The following is a 27,500-nucleotide window of genomic DNA, read 5'->3' on the forward strand; positions in this document are numbered from 1 at the left end:
GAATTGAGAATTACCTCTGCTGTTTGGAAATGGTCTGGTAAGAACCCTACTATGCTTTTCTTCGTCGCCATTTTCTTTCGCTCGTTTAGACTTTCCCTTGCCTCTGCGATCTGCCCCTGGGTCTCCGAGGATGATATTATATACTGAACAAAATATCGCGTTTCTGATTGGTCAATGACAAATGCATAAATACGTTACAAAGAAGAGTGTTTTGTAGACCTTATTCCAAAATGGGCATCATTTAAATATTCTTTTGTTTTTATTTAAATTAGCCCTGGATGCCTCGTTCTTAAACTTAAAATTCAAAAGAATATTTTGCCTTGAACGAGGCATCAAGGTCTAAGTTCAATAAAAACAAAAAAGATCTAAAAGGCGGCCATTTGGAATAAGATGTATGCGGAAGTTGCTATGGAAAGAGAAAATGATGGAGTGATTTTGTTGGGAAAATAACAAATAAAACGTTGTATGAACTTGCTCGTGTATTTCGTGATTTATGGGCACGAGTGACGTTTTAAAAGTTTTCAGAATTGCACGAAATCACGAAATGCACGAACAGACGGAGCAAGTTCATACGATTTCAAGACAAATCATGTTATGTTGTAACGCTATTCATTATGATTCCAAGAACCACAGGCTCCCCAAGCTGAAAATACGTGGTGTATGCGACAGCTTGTATATATAGAGAATTGTACGGGAAAATCACCGATCGTAAAAAAAATTGTGTAAATAACTATCTCATTTGAAGTAAAGTTTTCCTACCTCAAATGTGTGACGAAGTTGTCTCTTATGCCGAGTTTAGAGCCATTCTGACGACCTTTAGTGAAGTTATCCGGAAACCGTTACTAAAAGAATAGGAAGGCCGCCCACTCCATCCATCGCTGGCCAGACCTCACTCCACAAATCGTTGTCTCCTCAACAGGAAAAGTCCCGAATCGCAATAAAAACAACAGTTCCGTAAAGCCCAATAAAGTTCACTCCAAATACGTGTGTTTCGGCAACCCTCCAATCAGAGTTGAGGGTGAAACCAGCTTACGAGCAGTACGAGCGGCCGTTGTTGACTGCCCGGTCACAAGCCTCTGAGGAAAGCCGAAGAGGTGAATTTTACGGCAAAGTTTTCGTTCTTCACGAGTCTTTCGGCCGCCGAAACACACGTATTTGGAGTGAAATTTATTGGGCTTTATGGAACTGTTATTTTTATTGCGATTCGGGACTTTTCCTGTTGAGGAGGAAACGATTTGTGGAGTGAGGTCTGGCCAGCGATGGATGGAGTGGTCGGCCTTCCTATTCTTTTAGTAACGGTTTCCGGATAACTTCACTAAACGTCGTCAGAATGGCTCTAAACTCGGCACAAGAGACAAGTTCGTCACACATTTGAGGTAGGAAAACTTTATTTCAAATGAGATAGTTATTTACACAATTTTTTTACGATCGGTGATTTTCCCGTACAATTCTCTATATATACAAGCTGTCGCATACACCACCTATTTTCAGCTGGGGGAGTTTGCAAGAACAAACCGCTCTTTGTTTGACCACAGGCGGCCCAAGCGGAGTGTGAGCATGGCCGACAAAAATATAAGGATTTGTATGGGAATCCCGATAAAAGGCTTAAGAACATAATTATATGAAAAAAATTCTCAATTAAAAAGCCTGACCTTATTGCCATTGTGGGTTGCTTCCTTCCTCTGCGGTTATTTTCCAGAATAACACTGGAGACGGAGCCATTCTTCCCTGCGATGTTCGGAATTTAAGGGATGGAAGCTTAAATGCAGTTTGGCTTGTATTTGGCAGAATATTGTAAAAATGGGCGTAAGAAAGTATGACCCAGGTTCAACTCTGGCTTTGGTTAGTATGTTGGTTAGTATGTTAGGCTGAGTTTCAGTTGATCTCAACCTGACTCCTCCCTCCTCAAAATCGACTCCCAGTCAATTACATCTGGCTGGGTTTGCGGTGCTCCGAGATCACACATGGATCGTATCGCGGCAGCCGTGCGGCGCCTTCACACGCATCCGGTCTGATCCCGTTGAGCCGGTTGATCCTGAAAAGCCTTTGTAGGGAGCGGTCAACTAAGCGCACATTTATATTTACAATAAGATTTATATGCGAAGATTTAATCTGGATTTGGAATTGTTGTGAGTTTTCACTCTTACATCACGATGATATGTTGTTTCATTGAATATATACGGCACCTTGTGCCTCAATGGCAGCGTTCTGCTCAAATGCAATGCATTCTGGTAAAAGCTAGTGAATGGCGCAGTGTATTCTGAATAATTATCATGCATTCTAGGAAAAAGTGGTGAATTCAAGAATTCGTCCTTCCTTTCACGAATCCCGGTCACGAATCCCAGGATATGTTACTGCTCGCTCGCTCCCCAGCAATTATCACAAAAACGTGATATTTTAAGTAGTTTTCAAAACTTTTATAATTGACAAATACAGCTCGCTTCTGTCCTTGGTCGGATCGGCCAGGCCGGAAACAGGCCGGAGGATAATAGTAGGGAGTTTAAGCACGCGCGTTTTTGAGACGCGGACGGTAACCGGAAGTGAGCTGTTTTTCCTTTTAACTTATGTACCGGCACAACCACATTTACATTATCAAGTATCTTTACTCCATTACAGATGATTAGTATAAAAGTCTGGGAGACAACAGTGTCCTGGCACGCGAGATTTCCTCTTCCGGTTGCCGTTCGCGTCTCAAAAACGCGCTTGCTTAAAGCTCCCTAATGTCTGTTCTGGGTAACCTGTGGTAAGTGTCCGACGAAACCCGAGGGATATTGCAATTTTTCGTGTCAGCGGATCGATTCCGTATTGTATGCTTGAAAGTACATTAATTATTTTCACTGTGAGGAAAATAAGAGAAAACATAACCACTATAAAACATGTTGTTGGGACTTAAAACCAAATCATGGCTGACCTCTACAAAGGTAAAGAAACAGTCAGAGTGATTTTGCTTACATCTTATGGATTAATGCAGTTTCCACTGTGCTATGTAAGCCAATACATCGATTTTTCCCTTAGCTCTCTGGGCTTGCTCGAGGCGCGTTGAAGGTGTCTGGAAGCCGTTCTTTCCACTTTAAAATCGAAGGAAGAAAATCTCAAGATGCTACAGCAAAAGGAAAGGTTTGTGCCTTATGTACAGAATGCCTTGTTTTCATTTAATGGATTTGTCTAGGTGTCATGTCTGGCTAAAAATATGTGACAGTTTGTTATGCAATCGTTGCCTGTTCGTAAGTTTACGTGCGAAAGGACACGACTTTATTCCATGATTTTTTCAAATTTCGGGAATTTGTAGTGGGTTTCGAAATGCGTTTTCGAGTGAACAATCTCAAAGGGGAGGATGTATATCGTTTCTTTGTTCCATTGGCTATCCCATAGATGTGAATTTTTAGGTGTGAATAATGCTGTTGAGTTGTTTTTCTGATTATGTAAGAATTGCGTGACAAGTAATGAAATAAACAACTTCGACATTTGGGAAACGTGAAGCGTTGCTTGTTTCCTCACGGAAGCCGTTTCTGAGAGGAAAAAGAATAACGTACGGTGATATCTTTGTAACAGAGTACTTGGAAACTTGTGATAAAATAATTTGTTAGTTTTATGGCCTTCCAATCCGCAGATAAAGGCCTTTTCCAAAATGACGACCAGGGAAACTGCTGTGTACCTTATGACAGTAAACGTTGTCTTTATAATTATAGATGAAGTGAATAAACGAAATCACATTTTTCCAGTTTAATTAAACTCAGTTTATCTTCAAGATCAAGGGCAATAGTAGTCACAATTCTTGATCCTTTCTATTACCAATCAACATTCCATTTCAGAATAGTAAAAGTAAAAGTGTACTTCAGAAAATAATCTACCGCCTTTTGGTTTATTTGTTTGTTATTTATTAGCTTGCTTATTTTACTCTGTCTCACGCCAGATGATTTTACTTGTAAATGGGGAACCCCATGGGGTTGAAAGGGTTAACAACAGCTAGATTCACTCAAAAAACTATGTCCCCATTAACAACAGCTAGATTCACTCAAAAACTATGTCCCTATTAATAACCCTTTCACTCCCAAGAGTGCCACTTATAGATTTTACTCTGTCTTGACGCCAGACGATTTTACTCGTCAATGGGGAACCCCACGGGGGTGAAAGGGTTAAAAGTGCATAAAGATCCAGTTATTTGGGGGTTAGGAAAGAACCTAACATTTTGGGCGTACAATAGTGCAGACATCATGAAAACAAGTAGTACTGTATTTTCTTTCAGCAATTAATTCAAGGTTAAGAAATCACATAGTCATTACAATAATATTATACCACGTTTTACTAGTACTTACGTCTCTTGAGAGCTGATTGGATGAATATGTTTCCTTTGTTGCCTAAATCTCTGCAAATAAACGCGCACAAATTTAACTGCCTTTGTGTGCGCATTTAATGAACATATGGACATACCATTTCCATAATTTTTGGGAATCACATTGTGACCCAGTCTTTGTGCGCTACCAGGAGGTAATGCAAAGAATGCCCTTAGCAATGTTGAACACTTTTTACAATACAATACAATACATATTTAATTTACCTCTCCCCATGGAGGCTTTTCAGGGCCAATGAAACACAATGAACGAAGTAACAACTGTTAAGAATCCCAACTGGCCGGAGGCAAACCAGTTGACTATTTACAAGTGCAGCAGGGAAGTTGAACCAGGGACTACCAGGATCAAATTCAACGAGTGGTTAGAGCGGGTCTTCAACCCGGGATCTCCGGATCTCAAGGCAAGCGCCTTAGTACTGGGCTGCACTGCCTCAAGTGTGAAGAGTGTTCAAGTTGAAGGGTCATTAATTTGTGGAATTTGCTTAGCTTCCAACCATATCGCTTTTTTCATCGCTTACTGTCCAGCTGGGATCAAATTTACAAGAATATGAGGATGAATCACCTTGTGATAAGTTAGGCGCCCGGTCGGGTTACTCGTTCAGAAATTTGGTCACCCGTGGTCGCAAATAAGGTACCCTAGGTGACCGGGTGACCATTACCGGTAGGCAGCACCCTTGCTGTCGTTGCCAAACATTGCTGCTTAGTAAACTGCTAACTCGACAGAAATGGAACAAGTTTGTCACAGATAAAAGGAAGAATTGCCACATGTTGAAAGGGGTCCTCCCTTCATAGTGGCCTGCATGGTAAATATTTTCCTGCATAGCACCATTTGTGGTTTGTTGGAGTTTTTTCTGGCATTCTGCTCTTCAAGAACCAGTATTAATTAATTTATATTGACCTGTGTGGTTAGTGCTCTAGTGCTAAACCAATCAGCACTAATTAAAATAATAGTGCTTATCAATAAAAAATAAGACATATATGATCAATCATCATTGTGTCTCATGTTGTAATCAGTTTGGTTGTAGACCACAACGTTTTGACTGCTTGCTGCTGGTCTTCTTCAGGCGATAACATTGACTTTTTACACGCTATTACAAATGTCTATGTATCATGATAGTGGCCGCCTGTGATAGGTGGACTTGATCCTTATTGTTCCTTTGATTAATTTCCCTGAGAGATATGATTTGAAGTTGTTCCCTCGGTGATTTGTAGACGTACGCATCTCCTGTCATGGAGGACATCATCATTGTTCTCATTGGAATTACCCTTACAAAATCCCATACAGCTACTTTAAATTAAACACCTGTCACGGTTTTCCTTATTTTATGTCTTGAGTATTTGCTTCAGTTATTATCACACACCTCAATTTAAGGGGAAATGTTGTGGACTCCCAAGGTGCAGCCTTAAGTTTGGGAGTCCACAACATTTTGACCACTGTGATGACGAATTCCAAGTCAAAGAAAATGTTTATTTCATAGTTTGATCAAGATCATTTCACAAAGAAAGAGCAGGCATTGTCTATAACTTTCTTGCAATCGGATCGGTTTATTTCCCAAAATGAGTGTTTCTGATTGGCTATTGCAACCAGAGAATGTTGACTCGAGCAGTGTTGTCTAGATTGCAAGATTACAGACATTGTGGTAAAATTGTAATTTTTGAGTGGGTACAGTGTCATGAATCAAGCTCAGCATTTTCAATTACATGTACACTGTATATCTTGTTTTTGACTCTTGCAATATTATTAATAAAATGGTAAGCAAAGTGAAAATTAATAAATCAATAATACAGTACAGTGTATCTTGTTTTCTAGTTGTCAAGAGAATACCCTGTTGTGGACCACACGTATGATGCAGTAGTTGTTGGAGCTGGAGGGGCTGGATTGCGAGCAGCATTTGGACTTGCTCATGAGGGTTTCAAAACCGCTTGTATCACAAAACTGTTTCCCACAAGATCACATACTGTTGCAGCACAAGTGAGTAATAATGATACATGTACATGTAGTATCATTTTTGTTTGTATGATGACACTTTGTGGTGTGTATGCAAATTAAGCAGTGCTTGAAAGGAAAAAAAAAAAACAGGTTGTCCCTGTTTCAAAAGGCTGACAACTTTACCTGTACATTTTTGCCCTGGTAAATGCTAGATTGGCCATTAGGAAACCCGGCCCCTAAATATACACCGTGTTGAGATGCAATCACATGATGTTGGTGCTGGGTATCCTGTAGTTCAAAGGGTATGCCTGTGGTTTTTTGTGGCAGTCTGCATGGGTTAAATTTTAACATTTTCAAAAAAAAAAGTCTTTGATCTCCATCACTTACAGGTTTACGATCGGGCATTGACAATAGAAACCTGACCTGGGTGAGTCAGGTGCTGATCTTTGGCTACCTACTGTCCATTGTTATCAATTTACCAAAAACTGGTCACTCAATAAACTTTCTGGTCATGGGCTGACCGGACTTGTAACCGCTATTTTCGCACACTGATCATGCAAAGTACCATTAATCTCATTGTGCAGCCGTATTGGACATGCATGACAGTGCAAGACCTCATGGACTTACTTACTGTCTTGTATTTAATCTCTGGCCAGACCAGCAATAGTAGGCCTTAAGATTTATAAATGTACGTGTAACTGTGGAACTGTTGTTAAATCAAAATAGTGAACATGCTGCTTTATTTAATTTCATCAGGGAGGAATTAATGCTGCTTTAGGAAACATGGAACCTGATGACTGGCGCTGGCACATGTGAGTTTATTGTGAAAAGACTGGTTATTTTGTTTTAGACCCCCCCCCCCCCCCCCTCCTAAATTTGACTGTTGTTACAACTTCTCTAAATGCAGAGCTATAGTATACTTTTCAGAGCTTTGTTTTAATAACTTACTGTAGTGTTCGTGGTTGGCAGGACAGGCCTTCCTCCAATTCATCTTAAGCTCTCTTGTTCAATTTATTGGTCTTGATGACCAGTAATTCCATTAATTGGTAGAAGGCGAGTTCTCCTACCATTATAAGAGTCTTTATGGCCCGTGCTTCAGGGAGCAGTGATGGTGTAGTGGTGAAAGCACTCGCCTCCCACCAATGTGGCCTTGGTTCGATTCTGGACTCATGGCCATACATTTATGTGGGTTACATGTAAGTTTGTTGTTGGTTCTTTACTCTGCTCTGAGACGTTTTTCTCCGGGTTTTCCAGTTTTCCCCTCTCCTCAGAAACCAGCATTTCTAAATTCTAACTTGATCGAATGCAGGGCCCCCCTGAAAACCACTTTTGAGTGAGTTGAGCTTCCTGGGACTGTAAATATCATTAATTAATTATAATTATAATAATTATTCTCGAAATTCTGTGTCACGGCATGTTCTCCCAATCATGTGTTTATTCGAGAATAAACTCCTCTTACTTTGATTTAACTGACCCCAAACTAAAATCAAACAAGTGAACTTAAAAACTAATAAGCGACTTATATAAAGTCTGTCCAAGTCCTACTGAAAGTTACATGTACATCCTAAAAATGAACTATATTTTACACAAATTTTGTATGATGCCTAATGTAGATTTCCTTAGAATGCACACTGTTTCTTCTATCTGAAAAGTTCCTTAAGACACAAAATATTTGTGCTGCTGATACTAGTTCATTAGCTGCAGTTTTTTTGCAGTTCATGAACTGTTTTTTTCTGCAAAAGTATTATCCCTGCCCAACAGCACTTAACTTTGGTGACCTTCATCCCCCCTGTTGTGCGTTTACTTCTGTAGGCTTTCAGCCCACTGATGAGACTTAATAGTTCATACACAATTCTTGCAGGTATGATACGGTAAAAGGCAGTGATTGGCTGGGTGATCAAGACGCCATACATTATATGACAGAAGAAGCACCAAAGTCAGTCATAGAGGTTTGTAGCTTGCTTCATTTTGTGCCAAGCAGGTTCTTTTTGAGTGGACCTAGATTAACCCATTGGCATCCAAACCAGCCTAAACTGGCCAGACTTACTCTGTCTAACCCCAGACGATTTTACTTGTCAATGGGGAACCCCTGGGAGTCAATGGGTTAATACACTGTATCTGTGAACCCATTCACCCATAAAGCTGTCCCAATTGATTGGTATAATTGTCTGGCAATAGACAGAGTAAAATCAAAAAAATAAATGTCTTTCTTGGGCTGGAAAGGGATAACAGGATAACTCTTAGGAGGGAAAGTGTTAAGGTTCAAATTTCAATCAATGTTTTCCTTTGTTACCACCTTAAATAATCACTGCACAGTACCATGCAAAAGTAAGTTGACAGTCTCGACACAAAGCTCGATGATCCACAATCCTTGTAAAGTTGTTGTTTTCAAGAATCGAGGATCAAATTTTGAGATTAGAGAATTGAGGATAAGACCCACGAAATTCTTTTCAAGGATTTCAATCAGAGATTTTGTGGTCAAATTAAGGTGATTCCCTGGTTTTGCATTGCGCATTCCTACTGCGCACGATTTTTGCGTCATCAGCACGCGCACATGAGCGCGCACGCGTACAAAACATAAGGGATTTCCCTCAAACTAAGCTCGATAGCGAGATAAAAGCTCCTTTTCTCTTAAACGAGCACAGTGACCCCCACTTTTTATTTTATAAATTCAATGAGAACAATATCCGCAATAACTGAGAAAAAATTTGGCAGAAATCTATAGCTACTTTTTTGGCAAATGAAATAAATGCTACAGATAGAGACGTAACGGGCCCAGCAGAGCAAGTCCAAATTATGTTTCCTTTAAAGGATAAAAATATCAATAAATAATGCAGGGTATTTGAAGCCATTTTTTCTGGCACGTACTGTAGATGAATAAGCAATCAAAGAAAGTCGAACTCTGTGTGATATAGCACGCCGCATTGAAAAATAATCGATCTTGTTTGGTGTGCACTGAGATAACCAAAAGTCACCTAAATAACCATTTTTGTCAGCATCGTGGCATGAAAACAAGCACGGTGACCCCCTCTTCAGGGCTCAAAGTTTGCGACCACCTGGTCGCACATGCGACCAGATTTTTAATTGTGCGCCTAAAAAATCATGTGTAGTCGCACCTGCGCGGCTAAAAATCCTTAGCCCGGTTCCTCGAAAGCCGATTAAGTTAATCCAGGATTAGCGTAAACTTTTGTTTCACGTTTTCAACTTTTTGGTGAAAGTTTCTTTTGCTTATTTTTGTTTTTCAAGATTGACGTCTTCTCATGTAAAGTTCTGCCGAAAATCTGCGTTGAACAGCATTTGGGAGTTGAAAAATAAACTGCTTGGTTAATTTATTAATCTCAGATTAGCGTTAATCGGCTTTTGAGGAACTGGGCCCTGGAGTTCAGTGCGACTGAGCTCATCGCTACTCAACTCTGCTCTTGCCTGACCATCCTTATGTACTTCAACTTGTCAGACACGAAACGGAAGCTTGAAATAATAAATTCAATCGTAGGTATGACACAATCAGGATCCAAAGAATAAAGTTACATCATTTTCCTTGCATCAGCGTGTGTCTTATTTGTCGTTTTCTCCTGTGGTTTCTCCGAACTCGTAGCTCAATGTCTACATTCCATCCCAGCCCCTTTCGGTTTTGCGAAGACTCCGCTGACACGTGCGAGTGAAAGCCGCCTTTAAAGCACGTGCTTCTTGGCAATCGAGTTCACCAGTCGATGTGAAAGGTCAAGCCAGAGCCAAGAATGTCAAAACAACCTGGGTTAAGAGACTTTTTTTCTTCAAGGTAAGAACGATTTTAAAACAATGAACTATATCTCAGTGTGAGCGGGGATTTTCTGCCCAGAGGAGAATCAAGTCTGATGTAAGAAGCAGCCTCCACGTGTCGACAACAGAAGACCTAATCCGCATCAGTATGGAAGGATCAGAATTAGAAGCTTTTGACCCAACACCGGCAGTTGTCAAGTGGTTTAACAGTGGTCAGAGATCAGGACGTCCTAACTTTGCTTACAGAAAATGGCCAGATGAATTAATTTCAGTTGCTGATTCATGGGACTCACCGGATTTCGAATGATCGCGTTGATGTTGTATTAACGACGTGGTTCTACGTCTAAGTCTGTATCAGCTTTAAACCAAAAGTGTATTACTTTTACAAATCAAAATTAAATGAAACTTGTGAGCAGTAAACTGACAGTGTTAATGCTAAGTTCAAAAGGAACTCGGAATGCAGATTTTTCTGTTGTCTTGAACGTACCATGAAGTGTAATACCGGTACTACGTGAAATTGAGAAGGTTAATTTAAAAAACACATAACAGTATTATTGTTATCTCCAACGTACAGTAAGAACCTGAAAGTCGAAACAAACACAGGGATCGTTCAAAATAAAAGATATTACTTACACAATGATTACTTACACAATGCAACGTCTGAAGTTTTCTGATTTTTTGGTGCCACCAGTATTTTAAGCTGTGCTCCTAAAATTCTTAGCTGTGCGCCTAAAATTTTGGCAGTGCGCCTAGAAATTTAAACCTGGTAGCACAAGTGCTCCCAAAGCCAAAAATAAACTTTGAGCCCTGCTCTTTTTATTACCTTTTTAACATCTCCTTGTACTGTAATGTCATCATACCAAGTTTCATCGGAAATCTATGACGGGTTCTTTTACCCGGGAATCACCTTAACATAACTTCTCGAAAGCGAAACAATAGCATTAGACAAAACCTTTTGACACATACAGTACAGTATCGAAAAATTTTTCGACATTTTTCTACTGTATGTGCAATTTTTTGTAAGTGAAATAGGTTAGTGGGTAACATCCAGCAACTGGATTGGCCAATTTGTTATTGCTGTTAATGGTCTGCCATCTGTCACTACAAATGTGATCAGTAGCATTTTAAATTAAGAAATCATTGGTCGGTATTTTGGACTTTACAATGTAAGTTCTGTTCTCCTCTTTTTGCGAATGTAAACATTCATAATTTCATGGTATCCAAAAGGGGTGGGAAGGAACATGCATTCTCGTTCTTTTTTGGGCTTTTGCATCAAAGGTATATACTTGATCAAACAATGTTTAGTGGCATTCTGCCCTTCATTTTGCCATGAAGAACTGTTCCATCTTTTAGAGCTGTGATTCTTGATTGGTACACATTAGATAGATTTCCTTCATTAAATCATGCTCTCAAACTCACTGGTAAATTATGTCTTAGCATTTTTGTTTATTCATTCTTTCCTTTAGGGATAATAATGTACATTAAAAAAATGCCTCCCTCCCTCTGGTTTTGAGACAACTCACCTTGAACTCAGATCTTTCTTGGTTTCCCTGCTCAGTCTCAAACAACTGCAATGGGCTTGGCTCAAGAGAAAAGTAAAAATCATTAATTCAGGGAAAAAGTCAGAGCAGAATGCCCTCACCCCCCACCCTGCCTCAACCACCCGCTTACATTGTAGATACAGCTGTAGTATTTTTGTGGGACCTAAACAGAAGAGGCACAGTGGCCTCATGGTTAGAGTGCTTGACTCCGGATCGAGTGGTCCGGATTTGGGGCCTGGCCAGGGACATCTTGTTCTGTTCTTGGGCAAGACACTTTACTCTCACGGTGCCTCTCTCCACCCAGGTGTATAAATGGGTACCAGCAAAAATGCTGGGGGTAACCCTGCAATGAATTACATGTAGCATCCCATCCATGGGGGAGTAGATATACTCCTAGTTGCTTCATGCTATGGAAACCGGAGGTAAGTGCCAGCCTGATGGGCCTTCCTTGGCTTGTAACAGAGACTTCCCTTTTTTTTAAACAGATCGAACAAAACTGTGGACTGCATGGTCAATCAAATTACCATTATCATAATGTTGAGTGAATCTTACTGTTTGCAGCTGGAAAATTATGGCATGCCATTTAGCCGCACAGAAAAGGGCCAGATATACCAGCGAGCTTTTGGCGGTCAGAGTTATAACTATGGAAAAGGAGGTCAAGCTCACAGGTGTTGTGCAGTTGCTGACAGGACAGGTCACTCGCTGCTTCATACTCTATACGGACAGGTCAGTAAAATGCATTATGGTGTGTGAAAAAGTGGGCATTTCTTTGGATTGCATATTCACCTGACCTTTTGACCAGCTGCCTGGTTTGTGAAATAATATTGGATTTACAGATTGTGTGCAGCTCAACTTTCAGAACTTGAAATAACGGCAGGTCCACAGACAAAGTCTGCTCAAAAATGGGTTTTGTCCACTGGCAGCCGTTTACTCTTCAAAGAAAAAGTATCTTAAAGCTACTGTAGTAGTTCTAAATTATGTTGTACATTATTTGCCTTCATGAAAGAAAAAAAAAAGAAAAGAAAAAGAAAGCAAAGAAAGATAAGACCAGACCACCCTTTGACTACAGTAAAATTTCCGGTAGTTGCAAGTTTCTGCTTTGTCATCCACCAGTCGTGAAATTAGCAGGTCTTCCGGCATAGCATGTCTATTGTTGTGTATGTTATAGTCTGCGTAAAATTTGCTGCAAAATAATGTTGTGAACTAATGAGAGAAGTGAGCAAACATTGTGGCTGTGCCGTGCTTTTCATGCCTCCTGTACTGTTTGTGAGGCTGCATCTTAAATCAATAAAAAGCTCACTAAAATTAATGTACTTTGTTCCTATGTACATGTACAAATGAAAGCATCCTGCTGAGGGGGGAGAAGCACTTTGTTATAAGTTATGACATAAAGCATATTTGTCCAGAAACAGCAAAAACAGATTTGACTGAAGAGCTTGACTGGCGCTAGCCGGAAAATTATTTCAAGCTCTGACTTTGCAAGGGCTTATATTCAGGTGAATAATTTTGTCAACCGGGATGAATGTGTGCCTCCTTTTGAAAGGAAATTTTGAGCCTAGTTTCTGAGAGGAGAAATCTGCTAAAGGCAGACCTGTATAAACAGAATTGATGGGGAAAATATATAACTCCATGTAAGACATGAGCATCAGGAGATAATTCATTATACATGTACTGTGGAAAATTCTTAACACAAGTTGAAATATAATTGCATGAAACAATAGCAATCATTTCTTGAGCATGCATTGGTCCAGTCACAAATGGTGCAAGGTTTCTCCTCATTTTATTTTGTTCCGCATTTTTTTCTATCATTGGATTATTCAGCTGGTTTTGATAATAATATTAATTTTGCACTTATTTTTGAGTTTCAAGTAGTTGGTAGTTGGTAATAAGTACATCTCAATTGCCTGACTCATGCATACATGTGCTGGCAGTGTGTTGCTTTGTTTGAATTTTCACATTGCTACAGATCCTTTTATAGGTCCTTGTATTAAAGTGGTATGGGTTTTTTCTTTTCACTGCCAGTTTCTAGTAAATATTCCTGTTATTTACATTTGTAAAGCATGAAAGAGATTATAGAATCTCTGTCATTAGGGGTCAAAGCTGTTGTAGTTCTAAAATGAACGTTTGCAAAAAAAGAGCAATGCTTATAAAGTTTTGCCTTTGACAGACAGAAGCAACATTTTTTTCTTATAATTATGTTTTCTCTTGCCCTTGACGCACAAATCAGGCAGGAAAGTCCAGGGTGACGGTTTATGGTCAATTCTTGGCTATGTGCAAAATTTCAGCCAATTTTTATGATTCACTTGGTGTGTTTATGCACCCACTTTATTATAAGAGTGTACGTGTATTAGCAATAATAATAATATTATTACTGCTTTTATTGTAGTCCCTGAGTTATGACACTGAGTATTTTGTGGAGTATTTTGCTTTGGATCTACTGATGGACAAAGGAGAGTGTGTCGGCGTCATCGCATTGTGTCTTGAAGATGGTTCATTACACAGATTCAGAGCAAAGAATACAGTCATTGCAACTGGGTATGTTCACTATTTCAATCATGTTGAATGAAGTTCAACATAACATGGAAACCTCGTTAATAATTTTCTGCAAACATGATGGTTGTTACGTTAAATCGTAGGCCCGCTCTCACAACACTTGTTGATTAATTCTGTGAGACATTAAAGAACCTACACACTGTTCACGAAGAGTAGGGCACTGAGTTCCCGCACTGTGACCTCGAAGCCTTTAACTCTCTGGTTGAGAGCTGGGGTTTTTTCAGTTTAAAAATTTCCTTATTTGGATGTAACGTAGCTCGACTCGTGCATTTTCCCGCGCGTGCGGCTTTGATCTTATTTTTGTCCATATTTGGGCATAAAATTTCTGAGGCATAAAATTTCTTTGTTCCGAGGAAAGAGGTATTCAAGTTTCACGGTCACGTGCTTCCGGTTCCCGGTGATGTGGTCATTCCTCATTTCTTTAATTTATTCAGGGTTTGGGCGAGTTGAAGGGACCGTTAATGGACTGATCGCGGCTGCCAACGGCGCATGTATATGCTGATGTCCTGTCTCACCCATAGATTGATTGCTTGTAAAGCACATTTGAATAGATATATATAGAAAATGCGCTATATAAATCAGTTTTTGAGACAACCAACTGTAGAATCATTGTAAAAGAAGTCTGGAGAATTACAGTAACTGTAGCGCGCATGTTTTTTGAGGTGATGTGCACCTAACTGCTAAGCAAGAATTCGTTACACGGTTTGATTTCAGAGGCTATGGCAGAGCATACTTTTCCTGCACATCAGCGCACACTTGTACTGGGGACGGTACAGCCATGACAGCTCGGGCCGGACTGCCGAATCAGGACATGGAATTTGTACAGTTTCATCCAACAGGTATGAAAATAGCATAAGCTATGATAATGATATGATAATTGCATTTCAAGTTTCAAGCCTATTTATAGTAAGTTACTAAAAAAGCTCGGGATTTTCCTCATTGCATTTGTTCACCATCTAATACAGTAAACATTCTAGAAAAGATATAAGCGCCTCATCCACTCTCAAAGAAGTTAATGAATACCGAACGGACGTTGCCATTTGAAACGGTCGATGTCATTTATAACGGTCGACTACACACTTCACTTCAAAGAAAATTAAAAGAAACAAACTAGGGAAAAATAATAACAAAAATTAAGACAAAAAAGGAAAAAAAAAATTTATAAAAGAAAAACTGGAGGAAAAAAGTGTCCGAAAATTTCAAAACTCGAACCCTAAACAAAACCCTAACCCGAACCCTAACTCATATGACCAGCGAGACACAACTCCCAGTAACCGCAAGATAACCGCAACCTTTTGTTTCCTTAGACCTAATGAGTGTAATTTTCAGAGCTAAAAAATGGTATCGACCGTTTCAAATGGCAGCGACCGTTCTGAGAAATGGCAACGACCGTTTCGAATGGCAACGACCGTTTACGGAAGGGAAATAGACACCGCCGCTCTTCATCGATGTTGCTATGTCTCTCAGGTAGTACGCTTGTTATGATTGGTTAATTTAGCAGGCCGTATTCTACAGTACGGCCCTCTAAATGTGAATTTTGATCCAACATTTTCTAGTGAGTTTCTTATGTTGTTTATGTGAAATAAACTTGTGAAACTGTTTGAGTCTTGCAAGCATCTATGCAAAAAAGCCAGTAAGGTTTATTCGTTTTTGAGATTTTTACGCATGCTTTGTTAGCTCAGAGATTCGCATGCAATAAATACCTTACAAACCTCGTTTTCTCGGTCCGTACTGTACGTTACGGATCCTCGTTTTTTCCACGTGAGTCATGAGTCAGCGGAAAAAATCTTTGTCCGTATCTTACAGCACGGAACTCGATTTCAGTTTGTAAGAGGTATAAATATCGTATGAAGAGTTGATTTAGTCGAGGATACTCAGCGAATGCAAGCATCGTTTGTCGAGGGAGCAAAACCAATCAACGGAGATAGAGCGAGTTTCAATCGAGTGTCGTAAAACAAAAACCGAAGTAGTTACTTTAGCCAATCAAATGGGACGGAGACCATCCAGTAAACCAATCAAAACTCGGAGTAGTTACACCTAGGCGACACAAAGCGCGGGGAAATGTGCACGCACGAGCCATGATTGGTGGCACGAGAACTTTGAACCAATCACTGACTGAAGTAATGCAAAACCAAAGCAATTCGCTAATTACTTTCAACACTCAATTGAAAACCACTCTAGTACCGAAATTTACATTGATTTCCTTGTTTGTTGAATAGGAATTTATGGAGCTGGTTGCCTTATCACTGAAGGAAGTCGTGGGGAAGGCGGCTATCTTATCAACAGTGAGGTAGGAGACACTTTCAGTGAGTAACTAGATAATTTAGCAACATTGACGGCTAGCCTGCTTTTTCTTACACATCAGCAACTAAAATTTGCAACCGGATTGCAACTCCCTTTCAAGGGCCACGTCATAAAGTTGAGAAGAGTCTAAAACGGATGGGGTCTTGTTTCATCCTTTGTGATGGCTGCGATTTGACAAGACAACGAAAATACGCCTGTCTCTTGTAAGGGTCCTTCATGAAAAGTATAAAACAACAATTGTTAACTTATCCAATATCGTTTTTCTTAATTTTTTTTCTCAATTCGCGGATTTTTTTTTAGGGAGAGCGTTTTATGGAAAGGTATGCTCCGACTGCAAAAGATCTGGCATCCAGAGATGTGGTGTCCCGTTCCATGACAATTGAAATTAGAGAGGGAAGGTAGGTGTTGATGAATTGTGTACAAAACGTGAGAACTTAAAACAGAACTGGTAACGTTGTAGAGAGGTTTTTTAATTACGGGATGTAAAACCCAAACGAAGGTATTGGTTAATCACAATACATGCAGAGAATAATAAGGAGCCAATCACATCGCAAAACATATTTAGGTAAGCGCGAGGGGTAAGCGCTGGTAAGCGCGGGAAAATGCGTTGGAGCGAGTCACAATTGATTTGGACTTTGCCTCTGATTGGCTGGGAATGTGGCACGTGGCACGAAAGTTGTACGCCAATCAACGAACCTGGAAATCAATGGAACTTTCTTTGGGACAACCTAGGCATCGACAAGGTAGCGACAAGGCAGCAACGATTGGTAAGACAACGGCAACGGCACAAAACAGCAATATTATTGGTTAAGTAAGGAAAATTATCATGCTGCATTTGCGGAACGATTTTAACACCTTTCCTTTGCATTCTTCCAGCAACAACAAAAAACCTACACACACATTGCGCATGCGAAAGTGAATCGTGTATTCTCCATCTTTACTTCAAAACTGTTCGTGCTAATCCTTGACCAGTTGTAGTAAGCTTTGCTTATCTCTTACATCGAGAACAAGATGGAATATTAAGAAAGCGCATAGGTGAATTTTGAAATGGTGTTTCCGGAATATATGCACGATTTGACGGACTAGTTGGGGCTTGAATACATTAGATAAAATTAAGAAATCGACTCTTCAGTGAAAGAAACAAAAACAAATGACATGCACTCATCTAAAAACCGCTCCTCATTGATTTGATAATAAAAGTTCATCATTTACCAACTCCGACTTGTGCATGAGTAACTTTTCATAATTTTTCCTTTGTTTCCAGGGGAGTTGGTCCAGAGAAGGACCACGTCTACCTTCAGCTTTCCCATTTACCGACTGAGACGTTGCGAACACGCTTGCCTGGTATCTCGGAAACCGCGATGATCTTTGCTGGCGTCGATGTTACCCGCGATCCAATTCCTGTGATTCCAACGGTTCATTACAACATGGGAGGCATTCCGACGAATTACATGGGACAGGTAATGTATGCTATATATTAAGGCTCGTTTAAACGGTTTTAACATTTGACCAGCAAACGGATGTTGGACAAATGTTGGAAGCCCAACAAAGTTTAAATGGTTCCAGCAACTGAGCTGAAATGTTGAACCGATGTTTGAATGAAAGTTTAAATCGCCTTCAACAAGCTGTCCACGTTTTTCCCGTTCACCTTGTTCAAGCGTTCCTGAAATTTTCAACAAAATGTTGAAATCGTTTAGACGGTACAAAATAATATTCCGCGAGATTGTACATTTGGTTATTGGTTCTGTTGGAACAGTTGCAGAGCCAATCACAATGTTCCACCGCTTGCGTCACGCAAAAAAGTGCGAGAGTTACCCAAAAACTACTTTGTTGCAGTACAAGTTGGATAATAAATCGCTTATTAGATGTTTTGGCGTGTAGTATCGCGGAATCCTTTCTGCTCGTACAGCAGTTAAAACTCTTAAAAATACTACTCTGTACTACAAGCCAAAACATCTAATAAGATATAAATTATTATTTAACGCGTAACATTTTCTGCCAGAGAAATTTAGCATCGCTTTTGCGTGAAACGGGAAACGCCAAACGGGATTCGAGAGGCTGCTGCTTGTCATCAAAGCATATAAATTCTCTTATTGTAACTTGTCTCTCTGTTATACACTAGTTACTTGATACCTGTAGCTAACAGGCATCAGTCATAGCTGACATTTTTCAGTTACCCTTTATCCCGTTGCCAAGCAACTAGCCAAACACTCTTCTCAAGGGCGCAGTTCACAGTTAACGTGAATCGTTGCGTATTGTGATCTGTTAGCCGAACTACTTGACGCATGACCACTTTCCTTCCGTCTTCAGGTGTTAACGTTGAAGGATGGTAAAGACGATGTAGTGCCAGGATTATGGGCGGCCGGAGAATCGGCCTGCGCGTCCGTACATGGCGCCAACAGACTGGGCGCTAATTCCTTATTGGACTTGGTTGTGTTTGGCCGAGCATGTGCCAACTTTATCGCCAAGTTCCACAAGCCATCTGAGCCAATTCCAGACCTTCCAGCGGTAGGTACAGTTCTTTTACTCGAAAAAGAGAGCCGCCCTATAAAATAGGATTTACAATGCCTCGCTTACAGCTTTTGAAAATAATAAGTAGTGTTCTAATAATAGTGAGAATTCGTATCAGTAGTAGTTAATAATAATTAATAACAATTAATTAGTATTGATAAAAAGAGCATATTTAATGAGAGTTTTTAAAGGTGTGGTTGTACCTTGCTAGCTAGCAAAAGCATTTTTTATCTCGTCGTTCTTGTTTTATCTTGTCTGCTTACGGCTGCCTGTACCTTAGAAACTTTTGTCATAAGATTGTCATAAAATTTAATTTTCCACATTTATGTTGTTAGTTCCATGATTGGCCGAACGATCAGCGCTTTCCCAGGCTGTTTTGTTTGACTGACAGACAGGTTACTATTTGGCCAATCACAGAGAAGTGATGCGTTTTGAGTTAGTTGTCCGTAAAGCAGCGTATAGTCGACGGCCGGAAAAAAAGGGCATTCTTTCGTGACGGAGGTTTTTCTCATAGGGAAGAAATTAGCAGCGTTTAATAAAGGCAGCCGAAAAAGATAAACAAAACGAAATCGAGAAGACAAGGAAATCTCTGATAGCAGAGTAGTTTACCTATGACTTTGAATACCGCGTTTTTAAGCCGTCCCTCTTGACCTTGTGCTATGAACTTTGTGTTGACGCAACCATTTGTTGTCTTCCCTTTTGTGTGCAGAATGCTGGTGAAGAATCCGTTTCCAATTTGGACAAGGTCCGCTACGCCAATGGTGGAACAACTACCGCAGATCTGAGAATGAACATGCAGAAGGTAACACGGCATTCTTCTGATCCTTATCTTCCCGTTTTCCTTGTCCCTTTTAAAACCCTTTAAACTCTTTCAAGCTTTTTCAATGCTGTTGGTTTTTTCCAGACTATGCAGACTCATGCAGCTGTATTTAGGACTGGTTCAGTGTTGTTGGACGGATGCCAGAAGATTGACGAGATCTACAACCAAACCGAGGACCTTAAGGTAACAGAAATTGAAAGACGGGAAAAGTGGTCATACTTTTATCGATAACCGAGCAATGAAGGGGAATGGGTTGGATACCAACCTCGTTCCCAGGGTCTCTTTGTCTATCAGGAGGATCGGCAATGGAGACCCTGGGGACAAGGTTGCTTGGATACCGAGTTGACGTCACAGACTGCTTTGCATTGAGATAGTTTTTTTGAAAACAGCGATGCAAATTAACCCGGGATCGAACGCATTTCCTATCATGGCTCGGTTATTGATCAAAGTATGACCATTTTTCTCGTCCTTCAAAGCCAATGAAAACGAGAAATGCCGATCAAAAGGTTCCAAAAACTACACAATATATTTAGGACGATTTCGGAGAACAACATTAGTAGAAATTTTGTTGAGGTGATAGGGACTTTAAGAGAGTACTGAGGACAAACCACAACACCAGGAACTTCGTACCCTTCTCTTTGCGAATAGTGTATGGGTCCTTTTAAAGTCCTACGGAGTTAATGAACAAGGGTTGAAAGAAGAGTCCGGGAAGGGGTCATGAGACCCTTGGTGCTGCTATCCTGCGACCTCCCCCCCCCCCCCCCCCTCCTACGCTTTAGGTCAGAACTTCCTCCGTTCCCTCTATTGCGCGTCGTTGATCATGTGCATGGGCAGTTTAAGCTACTATATCGGTACCTGCAAGAATGACAACACCACAGTACAACAAATTTGTTTAAATGTCATCAAGTGTGCCCTTTTCTTTCTCCTCGTCTTCAACCTTTCTTGGCTTTAATGCGTGAAGAGACACGAGCTAAAACATCATTGAAATGTCTCTCTAACTTTTCTGCGCAAGTGAACATAAGCAGTGCCATATAGTCCAGACTTCGCACTTCGTGCTACTGTAGCTTTACTGTTGTAAAATAGGTAGTCAGCGTTGAGCCTTGAAACGACACCTGTCGATCAAAGCATTTCAAAATGATTGTAGAACTTGGGTCATATTATTAGCTGCAATTCATGGCATAAGTGCTGGACAGAGGATTTTACTATGAGAAAAACATGCTGCATGTGAGAAACGCCTTTTTACATTTTTCTGGTGTCTCCTAAAATACAGCAACGTATACTATCGAAACTTGAGGTTTGAACAACATTGTGAGCAGGGGCCCGTTTCTCGAAAGTCCCGAAAACTTTTCGGGCCCGAAAAGGCATTTTTGAAACTGCCAACCGCTTGTTTTCGAATGCCGATCTTTTAACATGTTTTCAAGGCAACAAAAAGCAAAATAACTGTGGAGTTTGACGACTCAAATCCTCTCCATTCTTGAGATACAAAGGGAATTGTGGCACCCGAAAATAGCCAGTAAAGTTTCGGGACTTTCGAGAAACGGGCCCCTGAGCACACAGCAGTTTTAGTCTCTATCTTAACTTACTTCTTTCTCTGCAGTCCAGTCATTAAATACTTCTTCCACGTTTTGTAACGAGAATAAAGTAGAACAGTGGCGGGCGGGATACTTGCGGTATTATGAAAGCCGCGATTTTGCCGTTATGGTCGTCAAGACTCGCTCGAAACACCATATTTTGTTTTCGTTTTTTTTGCCTTTTGTTTTGTAGTTATTTGATCGTGGCATGGTATGGAACACAGATCTGGTTGAAACACTCGAGCTGCAGAATCTTCTGATCAACTGTAAACAGACTTTGTATGGTGCCGAGGCGCGCAAAGAAAGCCGTGGTGCGCATGCTCGAGAGGACTTCAAGGTCAGTTGATTTAAACACGTCGAGTAACAAAAGGAAGGGAACTGTCCGGTTCCTTCTGCAGGTACTGGAGCAGAGATTGCGTAAGACAAAAGAAACAAAAGACAGAAAACAGAGCAACTCCAAGCTAAGAATAATCGCAAGTGACCAAAAATACAATGCTTTCCGGTACCTGCAGAAATGCCCAAAGGCCCAGGCAGTGTCAAAACGGTTAAGTTGTGGACTTTTTCATAATGAAAACCAAATTAACTGTTCTTTTTTTTTGCTAACAAACCTTTCTTTCCCGAGGCGACTAACAAATTCAACGTTCAAGTTTTGTTCCAAAAAGAGTTCAGTAGGTCTGGTTAACATCAATACAAAAGAAAAATAACTCGGCCGCTGTTGAGAGAAGTTTTAATTATTCCATAAGTGCACGTTGGATATGTGTTATCTATAATTAGTATAATTGCATAGGTGATTATTGAAAATTCTCTGTGCTGATTTGTAACGCGATAATCACCGAAGCGGTTTTTTCAAAATGGCCGCAAGCCATTTTGTCGAGTTGACAGACGAAGAAATAAATTGTTTTAAAGAAAATGCATGTTTTTCAAATAATCGTCCAAATGATTGACATTTAAAAGTAATTATTCACCTCAGGCTCGGAAAATACCTGTGAACAAAAACCTCGGCTCTTCAGCGAATAATTGTTAACTACAATCTCATATGCAATAAGAACGAATTGAATAACTTTTCTATTCAATTTTATTCAAATTTAAACTGTTTCAGTTTTAGAAAAAACGACCGAAAGTTGTTTCAGTTTTACGAAAAGACCGGCGCAATTACTTTCCATGTAATGTGACAAGGTGTATGACCTGATAACCGACGTTAAGTGAGCCAATCAGGCCCGGGTTGTTCGAAGCACGGTTAGCGCTAACCAGCGGTAAATGCCATGGAAACTTATAGGTTTTGATACCTCTTAACCAATGTTTAGCGTTAACTAGGCTACGAGCAACCGGCCCCAAAACGCTAGAATCGTAATATTTTAGAAACAATCGTCTTGTGCTCAGGGCGAAGATGGCGTGGCATAGCCCCTTCCCTTCAAGGGAGGTAAATTCTAGGTTATGAGTTTGTTTGCTTGAAGATGACGATTACGATGACGATGATGACGACATCGACGAAGAGATTAAAGGGGCACTGTCATGTTAAATTTACTGATTTTAGGTCACACGTATAACTCACTGAGGTGATACTGAATGTAATATGGCACAAAGAGCTATTCGACTTTCAGGGGACAACGTCTCCGGCCAGTTTTTTTCAAGTTTCAATCCATTTCCATCCCCTCCATCCTTGGCTGCGAACTACAAAGAATTCCTTCCGTGCACTTCAACGGCCATTGGTAACAAAACTACAGCATTATTTTTTGGTCTTCATTGATACAAAGATGTTTTTTTGGTGTTTTGAATTTTGACTAAAATAGCGTGACACTTCCCTTAAAAGAATAATAGAGAGCTTTAGGATTCTACGACGAGGACGAGAACGAGTACGAAATTTGACTGTCCGTTTTTACCGAAAATACTTAGAAGATTTATAACCCGGACGATTAATCTTACTCTTTGTCAGCAGTGTAGGTTGGTCAGTTATTCTTACTGCTGGTAACTGAGCCTTTTTGCTGATCGAAAAATGCCAAAACTGCTACCGTGTTGTTGACTTGTTGTGACACGACAACATTTTTGCAAAACCTCGTACTAAAATGACGACGGTATCACGTTTTTCCCGCCAAAATGACGCTGGTTTGCGCGCGCTCACTATTGTTTTATGAGAAAATCTCGTAGTCGTAGTCGTTCGTGTCCTAGAATCTAAAGCTCTCTAATGACGATGACGGTGACGACGACGACGATGATGATGATGATGATGATGATGATGATGATGATGATGATGATGACGATTTTATTGATGATGATTACGATCATGACGATATCGATGACGACTCTCCGCTCCATCCCCCCCCCCCCCCCCCAACCTCCGCAATCGAAAAATTTACCTTGTTGCCTTCAAAGTATGATGTGGCTGAATGAAAGTATGTGTATGTCTTCAAAGTATGTGGCTGGTGTTTTATAGGAGCGAATTGACGAGTATGATTACTCCAAGCCCTTGGACGGCCAAACCAAGCGACCTTTTGACCAACATTGGAGGAAACACACCCTGGCTTGGACTGATCATAACACTGGCAAGGTAAATCGTAGGCTCCAGTTGAATCAGTCGCCTTTAGAAGTTTAAGGCATGAAGTGACCAACACAAATTTGCCTTGTGGAGTTTTTTTAAACCTTTGACTCCCAGGAGTGATCAGAAGATAAATTCTCCTCATAATTTCAATGAAATGTGAGTCAGACAGGTATTGAGAATGAAGGATATTATCGGCGTAAGCCTGAGGTGTGACCTTGATATAACAACAAATTCTCCATACCACCCAACAAAGAAATCCGTGGTACTAGTTTAGGAGAATGAACGTTTCGATCGTTGGAATGCAAGGGATAAGGTGATCAAATCATTAAGCGAGGAAGGAAATGATCAACACAAACAACCCATCTCGATATTTGGAAAACAAATTCTCCCTACGATGCGTTTGAAGAACAGAGTAGAAAATATTGTGTTGCCTTCTTTCGATCGATGCCGATAGTTTACAGTTTTTCAAATGTAACGTTTATATTGGAATCGTTTGAAGTGCCTATGAAGTAAAAACTATCTTTTGCTTATTTTAAAGACTTCTCAAAATGATGTAGAATGGTGTTTTGTTCCAGTTTTTGTTCAAATAATGAATCAGGAAAATGAGAATATCTCCGAAAATATTGGATGGATGTTGTTCAAACTTGGCAGCGACCTATCACTTTAAGAGAACTCTGTCGCTCAGTAATCCTCTGCACTGTCAAAAAGTAATGCTCTTGCTTGCTTAACTCTCCCCTTCAAACTCACTGTTTTAGAGGCTCCCAAAAAGTGGAAACACTAGTTGTAATTTTATCTACGACCACGCAAGGAAAAGGAATGGGTTTAATACCGGTTGACTCCACGGACTGCTCTGCATTGGGATAGTTCAATAGAAACAGCGCTGGAAACAGCGATGCGAAGGTAAACCCGGCATCGAATCCATTCCCTTCATTGCTCGGTCATGGATCAAACTATAAACATTTCTCCTGTCTTTCAAATCGAATAGAAAAGTGAGTTTTTCATTAAAAAAAGTTATATAGAAACAAAGAATATATCGCGGGCGCCACCATTTTAAATAATTGTCACGTGTTACGGTTTCTCTGTGGTTATTATACAAGGACTCTGTGTGTCAAAACAATATGATACTCATAACAACATTGTAAAGATCATCGGAGTTAAGAACGTCATTTATGCAGTAAGGATTTTGTACCCATGACCATTTCGGTTCTGTGGCAGTGATCTAGCAATTATTGAGCTATCAAGTTAAACTGGGAGCTGGTCATTTTGTGAGTTTACATTAAGCGCGTGGAGGATTTGGAAATGAAAAGATTACATATGGAAGACATGCACATTTGAACTGCGGAGAGAATCATGTTGTGACTACAAATCATAACAGTTAGAGCGGTTTTCAAATGAGCGTCGTAAAACCAAAACCAAAGTAATAACTTTGGCCAATCACAAAGGACGGAGACAATCCAGTAAACCAATCAAAACTCGAAGTAATTACACGTAGCTGACACAAAGCGCGGGAAAATATGCACGCGCGAGCCACGATTGGTTTTTGTTTAACTTCTGATTGGTTGGAAAAGTGGCGCGAGAACTTAAAACCAATCATTTAGTGAAGTAATGCAAAACCAAAGTAATTCGCTAATTACTTTCGACAATCAATTGAAAACCGCTCTATTAACGTTACTTGTGTAGTAAAAAAAGGAAGCCTGCAATATTCAGGCCAGTTTCCAAATGGCTTGATAGCTCGATTGGTAGAACACTACACCAGTATCGCAGATTACCGTTAAAGCCCTTTTTCCCTCCTTAGCTCAAAGATATAAGTCATTCATAAAGAGACTCTTCAGAGAAAGAAGTCACCATTATTTAAGATGGCGGCGCACAAGAAATTTGGAAGCAAAATAACCGCTTCTGAATTTCATTTCTCCTGATACAAACATTCGAACAAATGATGTAGGCTGATTTTCCCTGCATATTTGAAACTGTGTTCTTGCAGGAGTGGAGGTTCTCTTTAAAGAAGTTTTCAAATGACAGTCGAACGTAATTACGCGATTGCAATTTTTACGCTAAGTGATTGGTTTAAAAATGTCGCGCCAGTTTATCAACCAATGAAAAGGAAAAACAAAACCAACTGCGTCTTGCACGCGCGATTTTTCCCGCGCTTTGAACAAGTTACACGGATTTGCTACGGATTTGGATTGGTTCATTGCACTGATTACACCTGCTGTGATTGGTCGAAGTAATTACTTTGGTATTTGGTTTACGACACAATTGAAAACCGCTCGAAATGTGTAGCCAATTAATTATGTCTTTGCAGCACTAGACCCTGAGTGTTGGTCCATCTGTGGTTTGGCCGAAGTCCCCGTTAAGTTTTTTTTCCTTTTTTTTTTTTTTTTTTGTAGGTGTCACTGAATTATCGTCCTGTTATAGATGAAACACTGGACGAGAAGGACTGCGCCACAGTACCCCCAGCGGTGCGATCGTATTAAGCTTCAAAGTACGGAGAAAATTCGAGAAAATTCGAGTGTTAGTTTAATGACGTTGGAAGTTTTTTTGTTAATCCTAATCCGCTAGTTCTTCAAATTGAAAATGAAATTTGGAGGGCTTGACGGTCTTGGCGGGGGGGCGGCGTTTTTAGAGAGGATTTGGGAAAAGAAATGAACAGTAAACAAAAGAAGAAAACAACGACAACACTATTAACAACAGGAGCAACAACTAAACAAACTTGCAAAGAAACCCCCACCTTCCTCCCCCATCCCACCTCATGTTTGCAACTGATAACCTGCAAATTAAAATGTGGCGAAACTCTAAAGGTGTTTTTTAAACATTTATGCCTAAATTTCATTAGAAATGCAGCTTTTTTGGAGATAAACTTTTGTCTGAAAAGAGGGATCTGTGCTACGAGAGACCTGTTTTGGTAAGCACTTTTCGTTTTTGACATTTTCATAAATTTGATGAGTGGGATTGCGCTTGGCAGGCAAAAAACAAACTTGAAATTGGTGATAATAAAAGTGCCATGTTTAGTCGAAACAGCCGACATGAGAACATCAGAGATAAAAGAGGTGTACTTCAAAAATGGCACCAATTTTCGAAGTTTTTGTCTTTCTTTTTTGTTGGGCCGTTTCAAGGCAGCTTAATCTGTGTCTTCTTTCTTTTGTTTTTTCGGATAAAACTGAATTGTACAAAGTATTGATGTGATTTGTTGGCTTTCATTTGAAGATTGGTGTTACGTTTTTGGCAGAAAGGTTAACTTACTTTTGAAGTAGAAGTAAGGTATTGTCTATCTGTCGTTTAATAATGTGAAAAGTAAAAAAGACAAGCAAAAATAGATCTTATGAATTCTGTGTCAGAGTGTTTTATTTCTCAGGATTAGGGTTTTATGTTTCCTCCGGATTAGGCTAGTCCCCTTTGAGAATAGTCTTTTAGCCTTAATTTTTGTGTGAAACGCCGATATAACTTCCCAACGTTTCTGTGTTTAGATTCACCAACATGCCGGTCGCGACCTCTTGGGTAAACCGAGATTACCTTAGTGACATGAACTATTGGAACTATTGGCAAGCATTCCAACTGATACCAAACGCCATAACAGTCCGTGAGGCCTTCCTCTTTGCTTCAGGGAGGTGGGGTTGGGGAGGGGGA

At 40.1% G+C, this 27,500-nt stretch overlaps 1 protein-coding gene across 1 annotated transcript; it reads left to right on the forward strand.

Moving 5' to 3' along the window:
- Nucleotides 1-2,713: 2,713 nt before the first annotated feature.
- LOC138003417 (succinate dehydrogenase [ubiquinone] flavoprotein subunit, mitochondrial-like) lies at nucleotides 2,714-27,205 on the forward strand. Its single transcript, XM_068849478.1, has 17 exons — nucleotides 2,714-2,921; nucleotides 3,016-3,117; nucleotides 6,162-6,323; nucleotides 7,038-7,093; nucleotides 8,143-8,230; nucleotides 12,143-12,307; nucleotides 13,968-14,116; nucleotides 14,849-14,973; nucleotides 16,354-16,424; nucleotides 16,739-16,836; nucleotides 17,703-17,898; nucleotides 18,749-18,946; nucleotides 19,659-19,751; nucleotides 19,854-19,952; nucleotides 21,534-21,677; nucleotides 23,772-23,885; nucleotides 26,264-27,205. The coding sequence occupies exons 1-17, from the start codon at nucleotides 2,877-2,879 to the stop codon at nucleotides 26,348-26,350; spliced, it is 1,992 nt and encodes a 663-aa protein (XP_068705579.1). The 5' UTR covers nucleotides 2,714-2,876; the 3' UTR covers nucleotides 26,351-27,205.
- Nucleotides 27,206-27,500: the final 295 nt, after the last annotated feature.

The sequence above is a fragment of the Montipora foliosa genome, chromosome 5 (assembly GCF_036669935.1).
Source record: "Montipora foliosa isolate CH-2021 chromosome 5, ASM3666993v2, whole genome shotgun sequence".
NCBI lineage: Eukaryota > Metazoa > Cnidaria > Anthozoa > Scleractinia > Acroporidae > Montipora > Montipora foliosa.

Excerpts from the sequence above, each read along its gene's own strand:
- LOC138003417 (XM_068849478.1), top strand. The coding sequence starts at position 2,877 with ATGTTGTTGGGACTTAAAACCAAATCATGGCTGACCTCTACAAAG. Across the intron at positions 14,117-14,848 it reads AATACAGTCATTGCAACTGG|AGGCTATGGCAGAGCATACT; the intron begins GTATGTTCACTA and ends GTTTGATTTCAG. Across the intron at positions 16,837-17,702 it reads ATTGAAATTAGAGAGGGAAG|GGGAGTTGGTCCAGAGAAGG; the intron begins GTAGGTGTTGAT and ends CTTTGTTTCCAG.